This window comes from Ictidomys tridecemlineatus, chromosome 8 (assembly GCF_052094955.1).
Source record: "Ictidomys tridecemlineatus isolate mIctTri1 chromosome 8, mIctTri1.hap1, whole genome shotgun sequence".
Lineage (NCBI taxonomy): Eukaryota > Metazoa > Chordata > Mammalia > Rodentia > Sciuridae > Ictidomys > Ictidomys tridecemlineatus.
Window position 1 is genome coordinate 14,499,945 of NC_135484.1, and position 16,869 is coordinate 14,516,813.

The window sequence follows — 16,869 nt, forward strand, 5'->3', positions numbered from 1 at the left end:
TAAGTGGCATCTCTTCTGTGAAGACAGCTCATTTCCTCACACACAGGGATGGGAAGGAACTCATCCCTCCTTTTCCTTAGTTCCTGTCACATTTACACCCATCTCTATTACTGATCATACCCAGGCTGCTTGCCCCGCCCATCCACGGGCACCATTCAGGGGGCTTTCTCTTCCAATCACCTCTCAGCCCAGAGCTAACTGCCTTCCCTTCTCCCCACTCCTTCAGACTGCATCTCAGAGGTGGCTGATGGTCTCCCACCCTCGGATCCTCAGGGTGGACCCCTTCTCTCCTCATCCCTCTCTCCCACAATGTCAGCTCCACAGTGTCCTCACGGTTTTGAAATGCAGTCACGCATTGCTTAACACTGGGGCTACGTTCTGAGAACTTCACCCTCAGACAACCTCATCGTTGTGGGAACATCTTAGCACGCCTTAGTTTCACAGACTAAAAGCTGTAACATCAGTAGGCAACAGAGTCTTATAGGGACCACAGTCTGGTCCACAGTCCATCACGACTAAATCATTGTGATGAAGCACATGCCTGTACAATTATGCTCACAACCATTTATTCCACTTTTACAGTCTACAGAATAAAGATGCTCCGTCTTTATCATCTAAGCCATTCCAGTCTTGTCTCTTGCCATAGCCCCACTTAGAATGCCATGGTCCAGCCATCAGGATTAACCACTTTGCATTCTCTGAATATAGCACTTACAAGATTTTGCGCCCTTGTTCAAACTGCTTCCTCTATCAGCCCCTTCTCACCACTACAATCCTACTTATCCTGCAAAGATGCACTTAGTTATCTCTTCTGCTGTAAACTCTCTTTACCCAGAAGTGCCTACCACACTCTATTAACACATACACAGTCTAGGGCACAGCAAATTATCTGAAGGTCTGTCTCCTCGATCGAATTCTGAGGCTATGTATTATTCATACTTTAACTGCCCCCAAACCTTCAGGGCCTCATATATCATAGGCATTCAGAAAATATGAGTTTAATTGAATTCATTCGGATCAAAGAAGTTCTAAACAATAGGAAGAGACTCAGTGTTCCTTGAAATTTGCTCATGACCCAAGTCATAATCAGTCTAAGTATGGCAAAATTCAGAATATTCTCAGGTAAAATTTTTAGACTGCAACAGATGGTACCACCCATGGACGTCCCCTGGGGTCATTACTTTTTGTTTCTCAAAATTCGAGTTATCTCGGAAAACATCTGCAGAAACCAGCTCTCCTTCCAGGTGTGTCAGCTGACCCTGAAGAGTCTCCAACTTGTCTTCTGCCCTGTGGGCTCTCTGGAGAGCTTCCTGGTGAGACTCAGACACCTTTCCCAACTGTTGGACAAGCTCTGCTCTTTGTGCTTCAAGCTGGGAGACCATCTGGAAACAGAGCCACAACCAGGATAAGCCTTGTTTTAGATGCAACAAAGTGTTAAAATCCAGCTCAGCCCAGCAGCTTAACTACTAATGACACCCACTTCCAGACTCTTTGCAAAAATTAAATCAAAAATAGGTCACCAGTAGCTCTATCTGCCTCTGCTTGAAGTAAATCTGCCTTCATTATCTGATAAAATATCTTTGACACATATTTTTAATTTGTATAAATACATTCAACAGATTAATCGATAAGTATTTACAGATGACATTCACTTACCTCCCAAACTGTCATTAATTTAGAAGTTTTGAAGTTTAGTTGGAAAAAGAGGGTGAATAAAAGCACTTTCCAAAATCTACAAGAGTCATTCCCCAGAGCAACTCTGCCACCACACGCAGGTGACAGAATTTGACACAGCAAGATGATCTTGATAAATAACCTTGGGGCATTGCAGGGAATTCAAGTGCAGAAACATTTTTTTCAAACTTCTTCAACCTTGTATCAGTTTTCACACCCTAAACTCCAGGGGTGCTGACTTTGCAGGACACAGGCAAAAAAAGTTCATTTTAGCATTAGACATGTCAGAATCTCCTCATGATGATGACTCCAAACAAGGTCAATGGCAACATCGAGCTAACAAAAAAAAATCTAACTGTCCCCTCTCCTACCTCATGAAACCACTGCCCCTCCATTTCAGCTCCCCAGGGTTCTCCACAACCCCAGATTTCCCCAAAATTGCATCCTTTCCAAAGCGCCTGTTTGTTTGTCTCAACTGTCTTGTCCCCTTATGCCAAGAGAATAAGTTTTATCAAAGACCTCCCGTATACTTTCAGAAAACTCAAACCCAGTTTCATAAGATGTTGAATTCAATACAACCCAGAAGTCTTGGGTAATGTATTTGTTTTCCTTTGATGTTTTCCTTTGGAAGAGGAAAGGGGGAAAAAATAGTAGATATTTACATATTGTTCTGTAGGGTAAGCAATCTCGACTACTTCAGTTTTTAAAGCCTAAATTAAAAAAAAAAAGTTTCTGCTTGCCTGTCTATAAACAACCATGTAGAAAGGCAAGAAGAACTTTAAGCTCCCTTCAGCTTTTTTGGACGTCTATTATGTGGAAGAACAATCAGATATGATCCAAGTTGCCTCACAGCCTCCACAGAGGACCAACGAGTATAAATTGGAGAAGGAATTCCACATCCATTCAAGGGGAAAATTTTCCCCATCCCAAAATAATAGCAGTAACACATGCACATTATAAAACATTTGTTAAGGACAAAAAAAAGTATAAATAAACAAACAAACAAAAAAATCTCCTCTGATTTCACCGCCTAGAGGAAACAACATTGATATTTTTAAATAAGTTGTTATATATTATTAAAATATAGCTGAAATTATATTACATATGCAGCTTTCTTTGTTTTTACCTAGCAGTATCTTAAGCATCTTCTCATGCCACTCAAAATTCTCAATATTTTAGTGACAATATTAAGAATTAATCCAGAGAATGTGTTATCATTTACTTCAATTCTTCTTACACTCCCCGTCAGGCGGTGGGTTCCCAGTCGCTGGAGATGGCCAGAAGTCGTGACCATTTGTTATAGGATGAACTGACGTGCTCCAGGGGCAAGGTTAGACTATATGCGCTCTAAACTCTCTAATCCAGGGTTTCTAAAGCCTTCAGAGTTTGGGGCCTATTATTCACTTAATTTCTGCTTATGTGGGGGCTTAGATGTTTGGTGGTGAGCTGCGCAGAGCCACATTCAAGGAACGATTTCCCAAGGAAATTCTTGATGTCACTACAGAATATGAGGCTCTGGAGACACTTCACTTTATATTTTCTACTCTTGGTACTTAATAACAATAGATCTGATATTAATGCAAGAGAAACGGTGTGCTCGCCCCGGTACACCACGTGAAGTCACCTACAGAAAAATGTCCATGAAACAAGGTCCTCAAGATGCCACCTCCCCAGGAAGCTGGTTCATGCTGTTCGAGGTTTGACGCGGGTTTCTGCACCACAGGAGATGTGGCTTGACTGTCCCCACCTGAGGGGCCTTCAGCACCTCTCCTACCTCACCAGGGACCCAGCACAGAGGACAGGACCGCAGAGGAAACAGATGCAGAGGGAGAAGTGTGCACTCAGCTGTGTGGGCTGGCAGCAGCCCCCGCCGGAAGAAAGCAGAGGCTCCCTGGAAATCAGCCAGGGAGGACTCCATCCTGAAGACGACACTGAGCAGCAACAGGAAGTGGACTAGGGAGTGATAATGACCTTGAAGGCGGAAGCGGACATCTTCAACGTGGACCACACTGTGGGGCGGGAGCTTTGCAGTCAGATAGCCCTGGTTCCGAGTCCCTCTGAACTGTTTACCAGCATGTTTCCTGAAGCAAGTAATTAACCTCTCTGAAACTCAGAGAGGATTAAAGGAGCCAATTCAGATAATTTGAGTAACAAATTTGAGTAGCAGAAAGACTCACTGCCTACTTGGAGTCCAGCTTAAAGCCACATCCTCTATTGTGCAGAAACATGTCAAACCTTAAACAATTGGAACCAGCTTCCCAGGGAGGCCACATCTCATGGACTCTGTGGTCGTTTTTTTCTGTAGGTCACCTTGCAAGCGAAGCGCACAACTTCTATTGCAGCAAGATCAGACCTGTCTCACACCCTACAGAAGTTACAACTTGGCCCATCCCATATTACTGCCCCAAGGCATGGGTTCAGCTAATCATACGCCCTTGCCAGGATTACGGATTGGAGGGGGCCACCAACATCTGAGGACTTCCCCACACTCCCCTGGGTACAAAACGTTGCTTCATAAGCTTATTTCTGTGTCAGCCCATTGGGCACCACTGGGTTTTTTCAGAACTAAATTTACAAAACTGTAATCAAATAAATTACCATTCCCATCTGACACAGTTCTTAGGAACATCAAATGCCGGTGTCTGGGGGAACGTATGTGTCTCACCCCAACTGTAAACATGTGTTGCTTTTCACACCAAAAAAATCTAGAGTCAGTAAGCTTTTCCCTCTTCCTTTTTTCTTGTATCGTCTGTTAACATACACCTGAGAGTCCCTGCGACAGAATGTGCCTGGGATTTCCACCTAGGGGTGTAGGAAATGGGGGTGGGTCTCACAAAGAACAAATACCCCTGGTTTTAAAAGAACAACAACAAAAAAAAAAAAAAGACACTGTAGTAAACTCTGCTTCAAGAGGCAGCAGTACCGCGTTTGAAAGTGAAGTCATAACGCCCTAACAGAGGTAATTCACTTTCCAAGGACAAGGATTTGTTGATTTCATCAGAGAGGCATTTTGCTCTGAGACTGAAGTAAGCAGAAACAGAAGGGCTCTAAGTAAGGAAAGCTACTGGGTCACTTAGGCACTGGTGCCTCTGGACATAAACAACTCCTGTTGATCATCCAAGATTCAACGTTCACTTAGGAAACATATAAAATAAGTTATCAGGTGCCAGGTACTTAAGTCAAATTTCCCTAACTCTACCCACTCCATTTACTTCGTGACAACTTTTATGGGGTACCATCCCCAGGTACCCCAGTACCTCAAATGGGGCCTTATTTTGGAAACAAGCTCTTTACAGAAATAATAAAATTTAAATGAAGTCATTACCTTAGGGTCCAATTCACTTTGGCCCGTGTCTTTATTAAAAGGGGAAATTTGGACACAAAGTCAGATATGCAGAAAAATATAAGTCAAGGGAGAACATCATCCTAAAGTCAAGGTGGGCCTGCGCCATCAAGAGCTAGGAGAGATGAATTCAACAGAGTCTTCTTCACAGACCTCAGGAGGAACCAGCCCTGCCAACACCTGGATTTCAGATTTCTAACCTCCAGAACCAAAAGAAGAAAAAAAAAAAAATTCTGTCGTTTAGTTCACCCAGTGAGTGGAACTTGGTTACAGCAGGAAACAAATACAATTAGAGAGGCCAGGAAAGCTGAACCTGTATCTGTTCAGATGCCCTTGTAGCCAGGGGTGACCACGGAACACAGTTTCATACAATGAAGCATCACCAGAAATCAACTGGCACTTCTGGGAACATGTTGGCTTTAGTAGGTGACACGGGATGTTTTAGTGACTAAAGAATCTGACCAGAACAACTGTAGAGGAGGAAGAGTTTATTTGAGGGCTCACAGTTTCAGAGGTCTTAGTCTATAGAAGGCCTGCTCCATTCCTCGGGGCTCGAGGTGAGGTTGTACGTCACGGCAGGAGAGTGTGGCAGAGGGAGGCTGCTCACGTGGTGATCAGGAAGCAGAGAGAGACTCTACTCTCCAGGTACAAATATTCACACCAAAGCCACACCCCAAGCCCCACCTCCTCCAGCCACGCCCTACCTCATCAGTTACCCTCAGGTAACCCCTATCGGGGGATGAAATCACTGACTGGGTTAATACCCAACCCGATCATTTCTCCTCTGAACCTTCGTGCATGGTGAGCTTCTGGGGGACACCTCACATCCAAACCATATCACAGGATAAGAACGGAGCAGGAACAGGTGACACCAGCAAGGACTGGGCTCTGAGACCAGAAGACGTAGGTGGGTCAAGGAGGCCATCCCAGGCTCTTTAGGGCTTCAAGCTGGGTCTCCACAATGTCCACAGAGCCCCCAGAATAAGACACTTTCCAGCGAAGGAAGCAAAGCCTTAGGTTTGCCTAATGCAGAACTAAAAGGCTGTCCAGGCCAAGGTGTATGAGCTTGCGTGAATTTGTCTTTTTTTTTTTTTTGTTTTGGTACCTAGAATTGAACCCAGGGGTTCTTAACCACTGAGCCACATACCCAGCCCTTTTTTACTTTTTTTTTTTTTTTTTTTTTTGAGGCAGGGTCTTGCTAAATTGTTGAGGATCTCTCTAAGTTGCTGAGGCTGACTTTGAACTTGCAATGCTCCTGCCTCAGCCTCCCAAGCCACTGGGATTACAGGCGTGCCCCACCATGCCCAGCTTGCATGCATTTGTCTTTAAGAAAGGATGAACAATTGATCATGGTCATATCTGCTCTATTTTTAATCAATTCTCATCCAGATGACCAGTCAGTTCGTAAACACCTCAAAGTAGGGAAAAAATTTGCTTCTAATTTAAATTCTAAAATAAAAATCTAAAAGCGTTACAACTATCTGCCATTGTGGAATCACTATTTCATAAATATCTGCTATGGCATCCTGAGATTTCAAAGCTAAATAGTATCTTGAAATACATTTAGAGGGCTGGGGGTATAGCTCAGTTGGTAGAGTGACTGCCTCACATACCCAAGGCCCTGGGGTTCAATTCCCCAGCACCACCAAAAAAAAAAGTAAAAAGAAAATTCATTAATTCGTTTAGGTTCTTTTATTTCAGGCAGCTGAGAAGATGGCGGACATTCAGATGGGGTGGGCGGGCCTACCAAAATCAGCCAACCATCTTTCCAAACAAGAAGAGGGTCCTGCCGGGAGAAACTCGGAAGAAGAAACTCCCTTGATACTACCAGAATATTGATCTGGCCTTCAAGACACCCAGCGAGGCCACTGAGGGCACCTACATTGGCAGGAAGTGCCCCTCCACTGTGACTAGTTCCATCCAAGGGTGGGTCCTGGCTGGCCTGGAGGCTAAGATGAAGACACTGAGGGCCCTAAGATCCACAAGGGACTGTCTCCACTCCGTCTGCAAGTGCAGTCGCTGTGAGAAGTGCCACAAGAACATGTCTGTGCACCTGTCTTCCAGCTGCTTCAGGGATGTCCAGATTGAGGACCTTGTCACCGTGAACCAGTGTGCAGGCCCTTGAGCAAGAGAGTGCGCTTCAACAGACTTCAGGACACCAAGAAGTTCTTCCAGAAGTTCTGAAGCTGGATTCCTGCCCACTTCCCAAACAAAATAGACTTAATAAAAAAAAAACTCAGGCTGCGGATGTGGCTCAGTGATAGACCTCTTGCCTCATATGCACAAGGCCTAGGTTTGATCCCCAGCACCACACACACACACACACACACACACACACACACACACACACACAAAACAACTCATTTAGGATTTCTGGGAAGCTGCTGTAGACTGTTCCTCTAAGGAAGTGGACATTTGGTATTGGTTGGAGACACCAGTGATTGTCACAATTGGGGAGGGGATGATAATGGTGTCTTGTGGGTAGAAGCCAGGGATACTACTAACCACCCTACAATGCACAGAACAGCAAAGATTATTTGGTCCCAAATGTCAGTAATGCCAAGGCTGAGCAACCCTGCTCCAAGATACAGAAAAGCTTTTAAAAAGGAAATTAAATTTCGCCAGAAGCAGAAATTCAAGGAACAAGTAGAAATGACTTACTGAAGAAGTGTGGGTGGTGTCCTCAGTTCTACCAAGAACTGCAAATACAGGAGAGAGAAAATGGGTAGCCAAGGGGTAACATGAAAAGCACCATTCAGCAGGTAGGAGTGGACCTGATGGGGAGAGATGGCCAGGCCAAGCCTGCACCACTGTGGAGCCTTCACATCAGTGTAGACACAGCAGCTGGCGGGGGGTGCAGCCTCCCCAGCAAACAGATTCATCAATGTGTAAAGCTCAGATTCTCCAAAAACATTTCTGAGACAATGTACAAAATCCATTTTCTCCTGATTTTACTTGAAGATGAGTCACACAAGACACCAGCTATATGCTTAATTTCAGGCTTTTAAACAGGAAGAACAGCTATTGAAAAAAATTACAGGGTAGGAAAGGCAGACAAAGGCACTAAAAAGATTCTGAATCATTCTGATTTTTATGGGGAGTGGGGGAGGCACATTAGGCTTAACCAATTTAAACCATTTTGCTTTAGAAAATAAACATACACATCATGCTGACAATTGTACGTCATGTTTCACATGCCAGAATTAAAATAGATTTGGGGGGTAGGATTGGAAATACAGACGGAAAGCAGTCAAATAAACGGAAAAAGCCTTTGGCTATTGAAACACATTTATTACCGTTAATAACTTCATAAAGTTTTTCTCAAGCTTGTAAATAATTTCCTTTCTCAATGAAGTATTTCTGTATAAATTGAATCACAAGAAAAACTGAGTTTCTCTTAGAGATGCATATGCTCTCCAGGGTGGAGGTTAGCCAAGGAACGTTCTGTGTATGAACATTTGTGTGTGTGTGTTAGTTGTTCTAAATAGTTATACATGACAGTAGAATGCATTTTGACACATCATACATAAATGAAGTATAACTTCTCATTCTTCTGGTTGTACATGCTGTAGAGTCACACCGGTCATGTAGTCATATATGCAATAGGTAATAATGTCTGATTCATTCTACTCTCTTTCCTATCCCCGTACCTCCTCCCCTCCCTGCACTCCCTTCTCTCTAATCCAAAGTACCTCTGTTCTTCCCTAACCCGCCCCTATATTGTGAATTAGCATCTGCATATCAGAGAAAACATTTGGCCTTTAGTTCTTTGGGTTTAGCTTATTTCACTTAGCATGATATTCTCCAGCTCCGTCTATTTACGGGAAAATGCCATGATTTCATTCTTCTTTAAGGCTGAGTAATATTCCATCATGCATATATACCACATTTTCTTTATGCATTCATCTCTTGAAGGATGCCTAGTTTAGCTATTGTAAATTGCGCTGCTAGAAACACTGATGTGACCGTGTCACTGTAGTATGCTGATTTTAAGTCCTTTGGGTATTAACCAAGAAACGGGATAATTGGGTAAAATGGTTCCATTCCAAGTGTTCTGAGCAATCTCCATACTGCTTTCCATAGTGGTTGTACCAATCTGCAGCCCCACCAGCAATGTCTGAGTGAGTATAAACATTTTATATCCATAAAGAGAATACTGCAGCCCCAATTACTCCTTCAAGACTATTTTGAATTTTGGAGACTTTTTCAGGGTAACTTAAATTTTTGGATTGTTAAGGGAAATTTACAAATATAATCTTTTTTTTTTTTTTTTTTTTTTTTAGAGAGAGTGAGAGAGGAGAGAGAGAGAGAATTTTTTTTAATATTTATTATTTTTAGTTCTCGGCGGACACAACATCTTTGTTGGTATGTGGTGCTGAGGATCGAACCCGGGCCGCACGCATACCAGGCAAGCGCGCTACCACTTGAGCCACATCCCCAGCCCCACAAATATAATCTTGAATTTGTTTTTTTAAAATGTTTATGTATGTTTAAGGCATACAAATTGATGTTATAAGATTCATATATAGTAAAATGGTTGCTATATTAGAAAAAATTAGCATACCCGTCATCTCCCACAGTCATGGGTGGATCTGGAGAACAGTATGCTAAGTGAAATAAACCAGGCACAGAAAAAAAATATTACATGATCTCACTTATTTGCAGAATCTTCAAAAAGATGGGAGAGGTCAAAGAGAGAGAATAAAACAGTGGATATCAAGAGCAAGAATAAGGAGAGGAGAAATGGGGAGATGCCAGAGGATACACTCTGAGCTTTGAATTAGTTATCACTGAGATTCTTACTAACAATAAAACATGGAAAAGTGCATTTTCTCCTTTTGAATGACTATGGCATCAACAGAAGAAATAGTCCATGGTGGAACTGTACATGGAATGTGGACATCATTTACTTTAACATCTCATTCATTACAACTTCAGTAAATTTTGATTTGATGGTCATTTAAAGAGCTGTGCTGAAGTTAACTCTGGTAAGTAAAGCTTTACAGGAAATGAGAATTGTTGATAGATGAATGATGACAAAATTAAATGTGCTTCCACCATGGATATTAATTAATTAAGCCCTTTCTCCATTTGGTAACTAGGTCTCCTAAAGGACTCTTCTGGGCACCAGTACAGAGGAGGGAGGAGGAAGAGGTAGAGGGCCAGAAACAGCAGCAATAGTTAAGATTAATTTCTGTGATTTGCCAGACAGTGTGTTAAGGACTTCATAACAATTTTTTCCATCGAATCTTATAACTTAAAAAATAACCCTATGTGGCAAACACTGTTACAGGTCTAGAACTCCTTAGGGTTTTTCCTAATTTACTTGCTGACAAAGCTGGCCTGACCTGACCCAGCGGAGCAGCCAACCCTGATCTGAAGTGACATGAGCCTCTTCGGGGCACTCATCCCACCCCCTCCAGTAGCTCACAGGTGTGAAGTGATAGGAAGGTGGCAGGTGATGGGGCTCTGCAGACCCCTGTGGGGGACTGGGCACAGTGGCGTCTACTGACTTTCCATGTACTGTCTTGTCTTTCTGAACTCTGAAAAACAAAAATATACCTGAATTGAAAAGCACACTGGGCCCAGGGTTCTGGATTAGGAACTGCGAGCCTTGCACTAACCCTCACTGAGATAAGGAAACAAAATCTCAGGAGCCATCCTCTCAGGATGGCCCCAGCCCACACTGACCATGAGTGGGAACATGGTAGAGACTGGGTCAGTGCCAGGTAGGTTTCTGGCTCCAGAACTTACTTCCCCGTTAGCTTGAGTGACTCCTGGGCCTTCCCAAGTACTGTCTAGAGTTAAAAGTGGCCCAACCCCCTGTAAACTATGCTTTTAACTGCTTCATAGAAATCAGGTGTTGGACAGGCTGCATGAATGAGTCTGTTATTCTGAGGAAGCCTGTAAGCAGCTATTTCACACTCACCCTTCTCCAGTTCTCTTCCTGGCTGCCCATTTCTTGAATCCTCTCCAAAATGGCGTCCTCTGTGGACCCAGTCATGCCCCATACGCCCGTGAGGAGGCCGGCGACCTTCTCCCTAAAGCAGGCATTCTGGCTTTCAGAGGCTGTGGCCACCTGGCGGCTGGCCTTCAAACTCTTCTCCAGCTCACAAGAGCTTTTCTTCAGGAGGCTCAGCTCCTGCTTCGAGGCGTCCCAGGCCCGCTGGCCTGCAAGCAGCCTTTCTTGGAAGATCTTAACCTCCCTTTCAAGAGCTTCTTTTGCCTCCATAGCACTGAGCAAGTCCTGAAATGATCACAGGGAAGACACTACCGTGAGCAGTCAGCAGAGTACACCTGCAGGGCCCAGAGCAATCCATTTGCCTTGCTTTCTGAAGACTTCAAGGAGTTGGGTTAAATACTGTCTCCTTTCTTAACTCCGAGTCCCCTAATGTCTCTTCATAAAGACACATTTTTATACTTTTCCTTTACAATCAAACCTTTACAATCTGATAATTGTAAAGGTTAAAGCATTAAAAAATTATCTGAATAAAGATGCTTCTTTAATCCTACTTTTAAAAATAGACTAGCATTCTCAGGAAAACATCATTCCATAAGGAAGACCTGGATGTTTCTTTCACTATACATTGACTGTGTAATCCCCTTATCTCGTAAACACAAGGTGAAAATTGACAGAACCTGAAGAAAGAAGACAGGAATAACTAGCCATTTGGTGGGTGGGAGGATTAAAAGTTGAGGAGATGAAGTGCCATACTGAGAAAAATGATCTTAAGTAATATTAGATTCAGAAAAATATAATGCATATAAAAGGTTACCTGTGCACCTGCTGCTATTCACCCTAATCTAGGATGATCCAAAGAGACACCAGAGGAGTATCTTTTAATTTTTAAATCACTTGTTAATATTCAGTTCCAAAATACATGGATTTGTATCAAATAAGATTAAGCAGTTGACTAACCAGTATTGCTATTATATTGCCTCATTAACTGGCAAAAAAAATAAAATAGAATTTTAGGAGAAAAAGCAAAAAAAAAAAAAAAGAAGAAGAAATCGTATCATTGAATCACAGCCTGTACACCTAAACAAACTGGAAATGCTTCAGCCTGTTAGTTACAACCCAATCATTTATTTTGCATTAGAGCTGGTTTTAAATGGTATTTATCTTCACCAACAGCTTGGAGACCAGAAAAAGGTTAGCTGGCACACTAGTTCCTACTATTTAGGAGGAACATCTTAGTATTTTTCTTGGGGTGATTTTTTTTAAAAAATCAAGTAAGTCTCAAGCATCAATTTGAGAGATAAGAGTAGGTAGAGAAGAAGGCTGTCTTTTCCAGAGATGCAATAACTCGTCATGGAGCTGACTTTGAAAAATGCCTTGCTTTTTGCAAGGTCTTGGTTTCCTCTTTCTCTTTGCAAACTAGACATCTCTGTAGTGAAAGCCCACTGATAATTAAATTATGGCCACTAAAGTAGATTTGAGGACACTTTATCAAAAATACAGTATTTTTGCAGGTTACCGATTGCTCTTCCAGTGGTAACATTGTAGCTGCTTACTTAGTCAGATGGAGTAACCATTATCAGTATAAGTGATGATCAGTCCGGCCACATTTTACTTAGAAACTACAATCTCAGGTGTGCTTAGAAAACTGAGACCCTAAATTGCCAGGCACAGTGGCACATGTCTGTAATCCCAGCTGATTGGAAAGCTGAGGCAGGAGGCAGGTTCAAAACCAGCCTCAGCAATTTGGCGAGACATGGCCCTGAGCGACTTAGGGAGACCCTGTGGCAAAATAAAATATTAAAAAGAGCTGGGGATACGGCGGCTCAGAGGTTAAGTGCCCCTGGGTTCAATCTCTGATACAAAAAAAAAAAAAAAAACCTAAGGCAAAAGGAATTTTCCATAGTCAACAAACTTTTATTTGTAACTGATCATTTACAAAAGGCCCTCAAAATACACACACAAAAAAAATATCAGCTGCTTGAGTGTCATGGACTTCCTGCCAATTTAAAGTAAACTAATCAAGAGGCAGCTGATACCAAGAGACCAATAAACACAACTAAACTAGTTGAGGAATTTTTCTACCCAGGGTCATACTATTGTTCACTGACTTAGAAACAAGCACCATAACAGTCCAGCGAATCCAAAGCATTTCTTCTTTGTAAACCTGAGTGCCCACATTTATATCTAATAAAAATCTGAAACTAACTTGTGATCATGGAACACAGCAGTACCTGGTAGCAGGCCGATTTCTTTTTTTTCTAGACACTTTCAGCCCAGTGAACTCCAAGCCATTTCTGTATGAAATGCAGGACAGGAGCTAGTGACAGACCTTGGGGAAGGCCACTCCCCAGGCCTCTGATTAATCATTCCGGGATTCAGGGGCACTGGGCTGATCTGCTGGAAATAGATGTCCTTAGATTGCAAATGCAATTACCTGTACGGCTATGAGGAGCCATCCACAGGCCTGGAGTCTGGTTACGTGACCACCTCAAGGATAAACTGAAGCACAGGGCATGAAGTAATGTGACATGGGCATTGGTGGCCAGGACCTGGGGACGGCTGTCAGATCACACTGACACAGAGCAAGAAACAAGTAGCTTCCTCCTCCTAAAACAGGGCTGACCTCCCCAGAGGACATCACATCTGCAAATGAGGGCAGGCTCTATGCAGACAGTGAAGCTGGTCACTTAAACATTCTTTGTATAATTAACAAATCTTTAGGTTCAGTCCAATTAATGCTGGAAATAACAAATGACTCCTTCACCATTACTGCTAACAAAAGCATTTATAAATTATACAATTCAGGCCTTCGGTTTAGCTTCCCAATTAAATGGCTGAATCTGCATTAATAGATGAAAGCCTTTGAAGATTTGTGCTTTTAAAAACACAATTGAGGGCTGGGGATGTGGCTCAAGCGGTAACACACTCTCCTGGCATGCGCGGAGTGCTGGGTTTGATCCTCAGCACCACATAAAATAAAATAAAGATGTTGTGTGTCCACCGAAAAAATTTAAAAAAATAAAAATAAAAACACAATTGATTTGTCTTATGATAATGCTATTACATAAATTTAGATATGACTGAGATCAAATTGTCTTTCAAAAATACAATGAATATTTATCATCAGGGTAGAATCTCTGGATGGAGCTTAATTCCTCCAATCCTAAATCAGTCTTATAATTTGTTTTAGAAAGTTCATTAGTTCTGCTTACTGCAGTTAGGATCAACAAACCCAGGAATTTCCCCCAAACAGGCAGTCTTTTTACATTGCTGGTAGAAATGGAATAGGTACAGTTTTGGTACAAATTGTTGCTATAAATGGGTAACAAAATTTCACATATGATCAGTGGACATGATTGTTGATAAGGTATGGGCTCTGCTCAGGCTTTGTCAAGGTATATGGTGTGAGCTGCACCTTATTGGGTCCTAGAGGAACACATTGAAAAATGTGCTATTTTAAGGTTGGTTTGCAGACTATAAACTAAGAGTAAAAAGTATATAAAATTCAGAACCTATTTCTTTCATCAAGAGATAATTTAACTATAAATTTATGGAATAAATTAATACAACCATCTACAAATGGAGGACTGAACAGATTTTAAAAACACATATGTTTCAGTTTGGATGTAAGTTACAAATAAACATATTGAGCTTGCTGAAATTACTTTGTAATCTCTTATACTCTCAACAAACTTCTGAGACAGTTTCCAACCATAAGTGTCTTAAAAACAAAACATGTTTTCTGCAAGCCGCATTGTCAACAGTCCATCCAAGGTGACCTAAGTTAAGAAGCCAGAAGCAAGTTCATTGTCACAATTAAAACTTTAAATACTGACATAAGCAGAATTCATTCAAAATGTGCATGTAGAACTTTAGTGCAGGGAATTTTAGTCATCATTTTTTGTTCACATGATTGCAATATAAGAAAAAAACTGTGAGTATAATAGTGATACTCTATATTAATCACCCACACACATATTTTCAAAGAACAAAGGGTATCATTTGCATAATTCCATTCTTCATATTTATTCTCATTATATTTATTAAAATTTAATTTTATGTCTGTGGTTTCTAATACATAAATTTGGACATTTGCTTTCTGTATCTTTTTAAATAGATTTTTCTAGTCATTCGTTTTATATTTTATAGAAGTACTGATCAACAATGCATTGGAAATAAAGGAAAAAGTTATCCTTCCCAACAAAAAGTTTGGAAAAAAACAAACCAGAGTACATTCAGTAAATAGGCAGAATGGTGGAAGTTTTGAAGTTACGTTCTAGGAGGAAATCTTAAAAGAATTAGAGCATTTGTCCTGTGGATGCCTTCAAACAATTTGAAGGCTGTTACTAGAAGGAGGATTAGCTTTGTTCTGCTTAACATGATCAATGAAATAGAAACTGCAGGGTAACACTTTACTTCCAATGAGAAGAGCTTTCCCAAATCTGACCTTTCCCAATGGCATCATCAACCTTAGAAAATAATGAGAATTCAATTTAGGTTTGAAATTCTCATTATTGATAAATTCAATACTAGTAGACAGTGGACTTAGCTGCCCAAGAGGCCCATGTGCTCCTGGGTGCCAGTATCTGGGGGACCATGGACAGTTCCCACTAGAATTTTCAAGAGGGCCATTGGCAAAATGGAATGGGTTTCCGCATCACATGTTAAGATTAGGTCCATAATACTCCATCAAAAATAGATGAAAAAATGTTCAACATCTCTAGTAATTAGAGAAATGTAAATCAAAACTAAGATTTTATTTCATGCCAGTCAGAATAGGCTATCAAGAATGCAGACAACAATAAGTGTTGACAAGGATGTGGGGGAAAAGGCACACTCATACATTGCTGGTGGGATTGAAAATCAGTGCAACCATTCTGGAAAGCAGTGTGGAGATTCCTTAGAAAACCTGGAATGGAACCACCCTTTGACCCAGCTATCCCACTCCTCTGTCTATACCCAAAGATGAGGTCCATAATAAAATGTTTTATATAATCATGTTATTTTAAAATCCTGTTTTAGCTGATTTTAAATTTTCAGAATGAACCTAAGGACAAACCATTGAAGATTTAATGATGATAACAGAACAAAATGGAAACCCTGACCATCTAAGTGCAATAACATAATAAGGAAGTAGAAAGAGGGGACCAGAAAGTAAGAGGTATTCAATTCTCCATATTTCATGTAGAAAGTCCAAAAAAAATAACTATCTTATATTGATGAATTGGGAATAAAATGTATAAAGGTCTTCAGGGTAATTATCAGAAGAACTAAGAAAGATAAACAGGTAAAAAAGAATTACTTTGTCAGAGTGAGAATAGGGTGGAGTATTGAAGGAGAGAGGAGTTTTAAGTGTACTTCAGAGTCCTTGAACAGCTGTAATTTTATGAGCAGGCACGACTTGAGGGCCTACTTTCATTTTAATTCCTCACCCAGAGAGTACAACTCCCCAAGCCTCACAGACAGTGAGAAGGAAGGACCAAGTGGGAAGAATTGGGAAGATATGGGGCTGTTTAACCAGAAGTGACTGGAAAATCCGTGGCAAACGCTTTTAAGTGCTTGAAGGGTGGCCATAAGGAGGGATATCCGTTTCCTCTGTGAAGTAAGACAGAACCAGGATGAAGATCTGAAGTACAGGGATTCCAATCCCAACAGCCAGACGGTTAGAACTGACAGGATGAGCTGGCCCTCAGGGAGGGTGGTGCAGTCCTTGCCCGTGGAGTTCAAGGAAGGGCTGGACTCCAGCTGGTCAGAGACATTTTTAAAATGATTCTTTAGACAACTTGCTTCGAGTATGTGAGGCCCTGGGTTCCATGCCCAGAACAGCAAAATTAACGTTAGCTCATTCATCAGTTAGTTAATTAATCGGAATAAATTAATGAAGAGAATT

General features: G+C 41.5%; 1 protein-coding gene across 3 annotated transcripts in view; it reads right to left on the bottom strand.

The window, feature by feature from the left end:
* The window catches only part of Ccdc170 (coiled-coil domain containing 170), a 77,372-nt gene that overhangs the window by 23,310 nt on the left and 37,193 nt on the right, over positions 1-16,869 (bottom strand). For 2 of the 3 annotated variants that reach the window (XM_078018889.1, XM_078018890.1), the window contains 2 exons: positions 10,947-11,264; positions 1,182-1,382 (listed from right to left, as the gene is read on the bottom strand). In XM_078018889.1, the coding sequence (XP_077875015.1) occupies positions 1,182-1,382; positions 10,947-11,264 (519 nt within the window). The remainder of the gene's footprint in view (positions 1-1,181; positions 1,383-10,946; positions 11,265-16,869) is intronic. The other variant, XM_078018891.1, reaches the window with a different exon arrangement.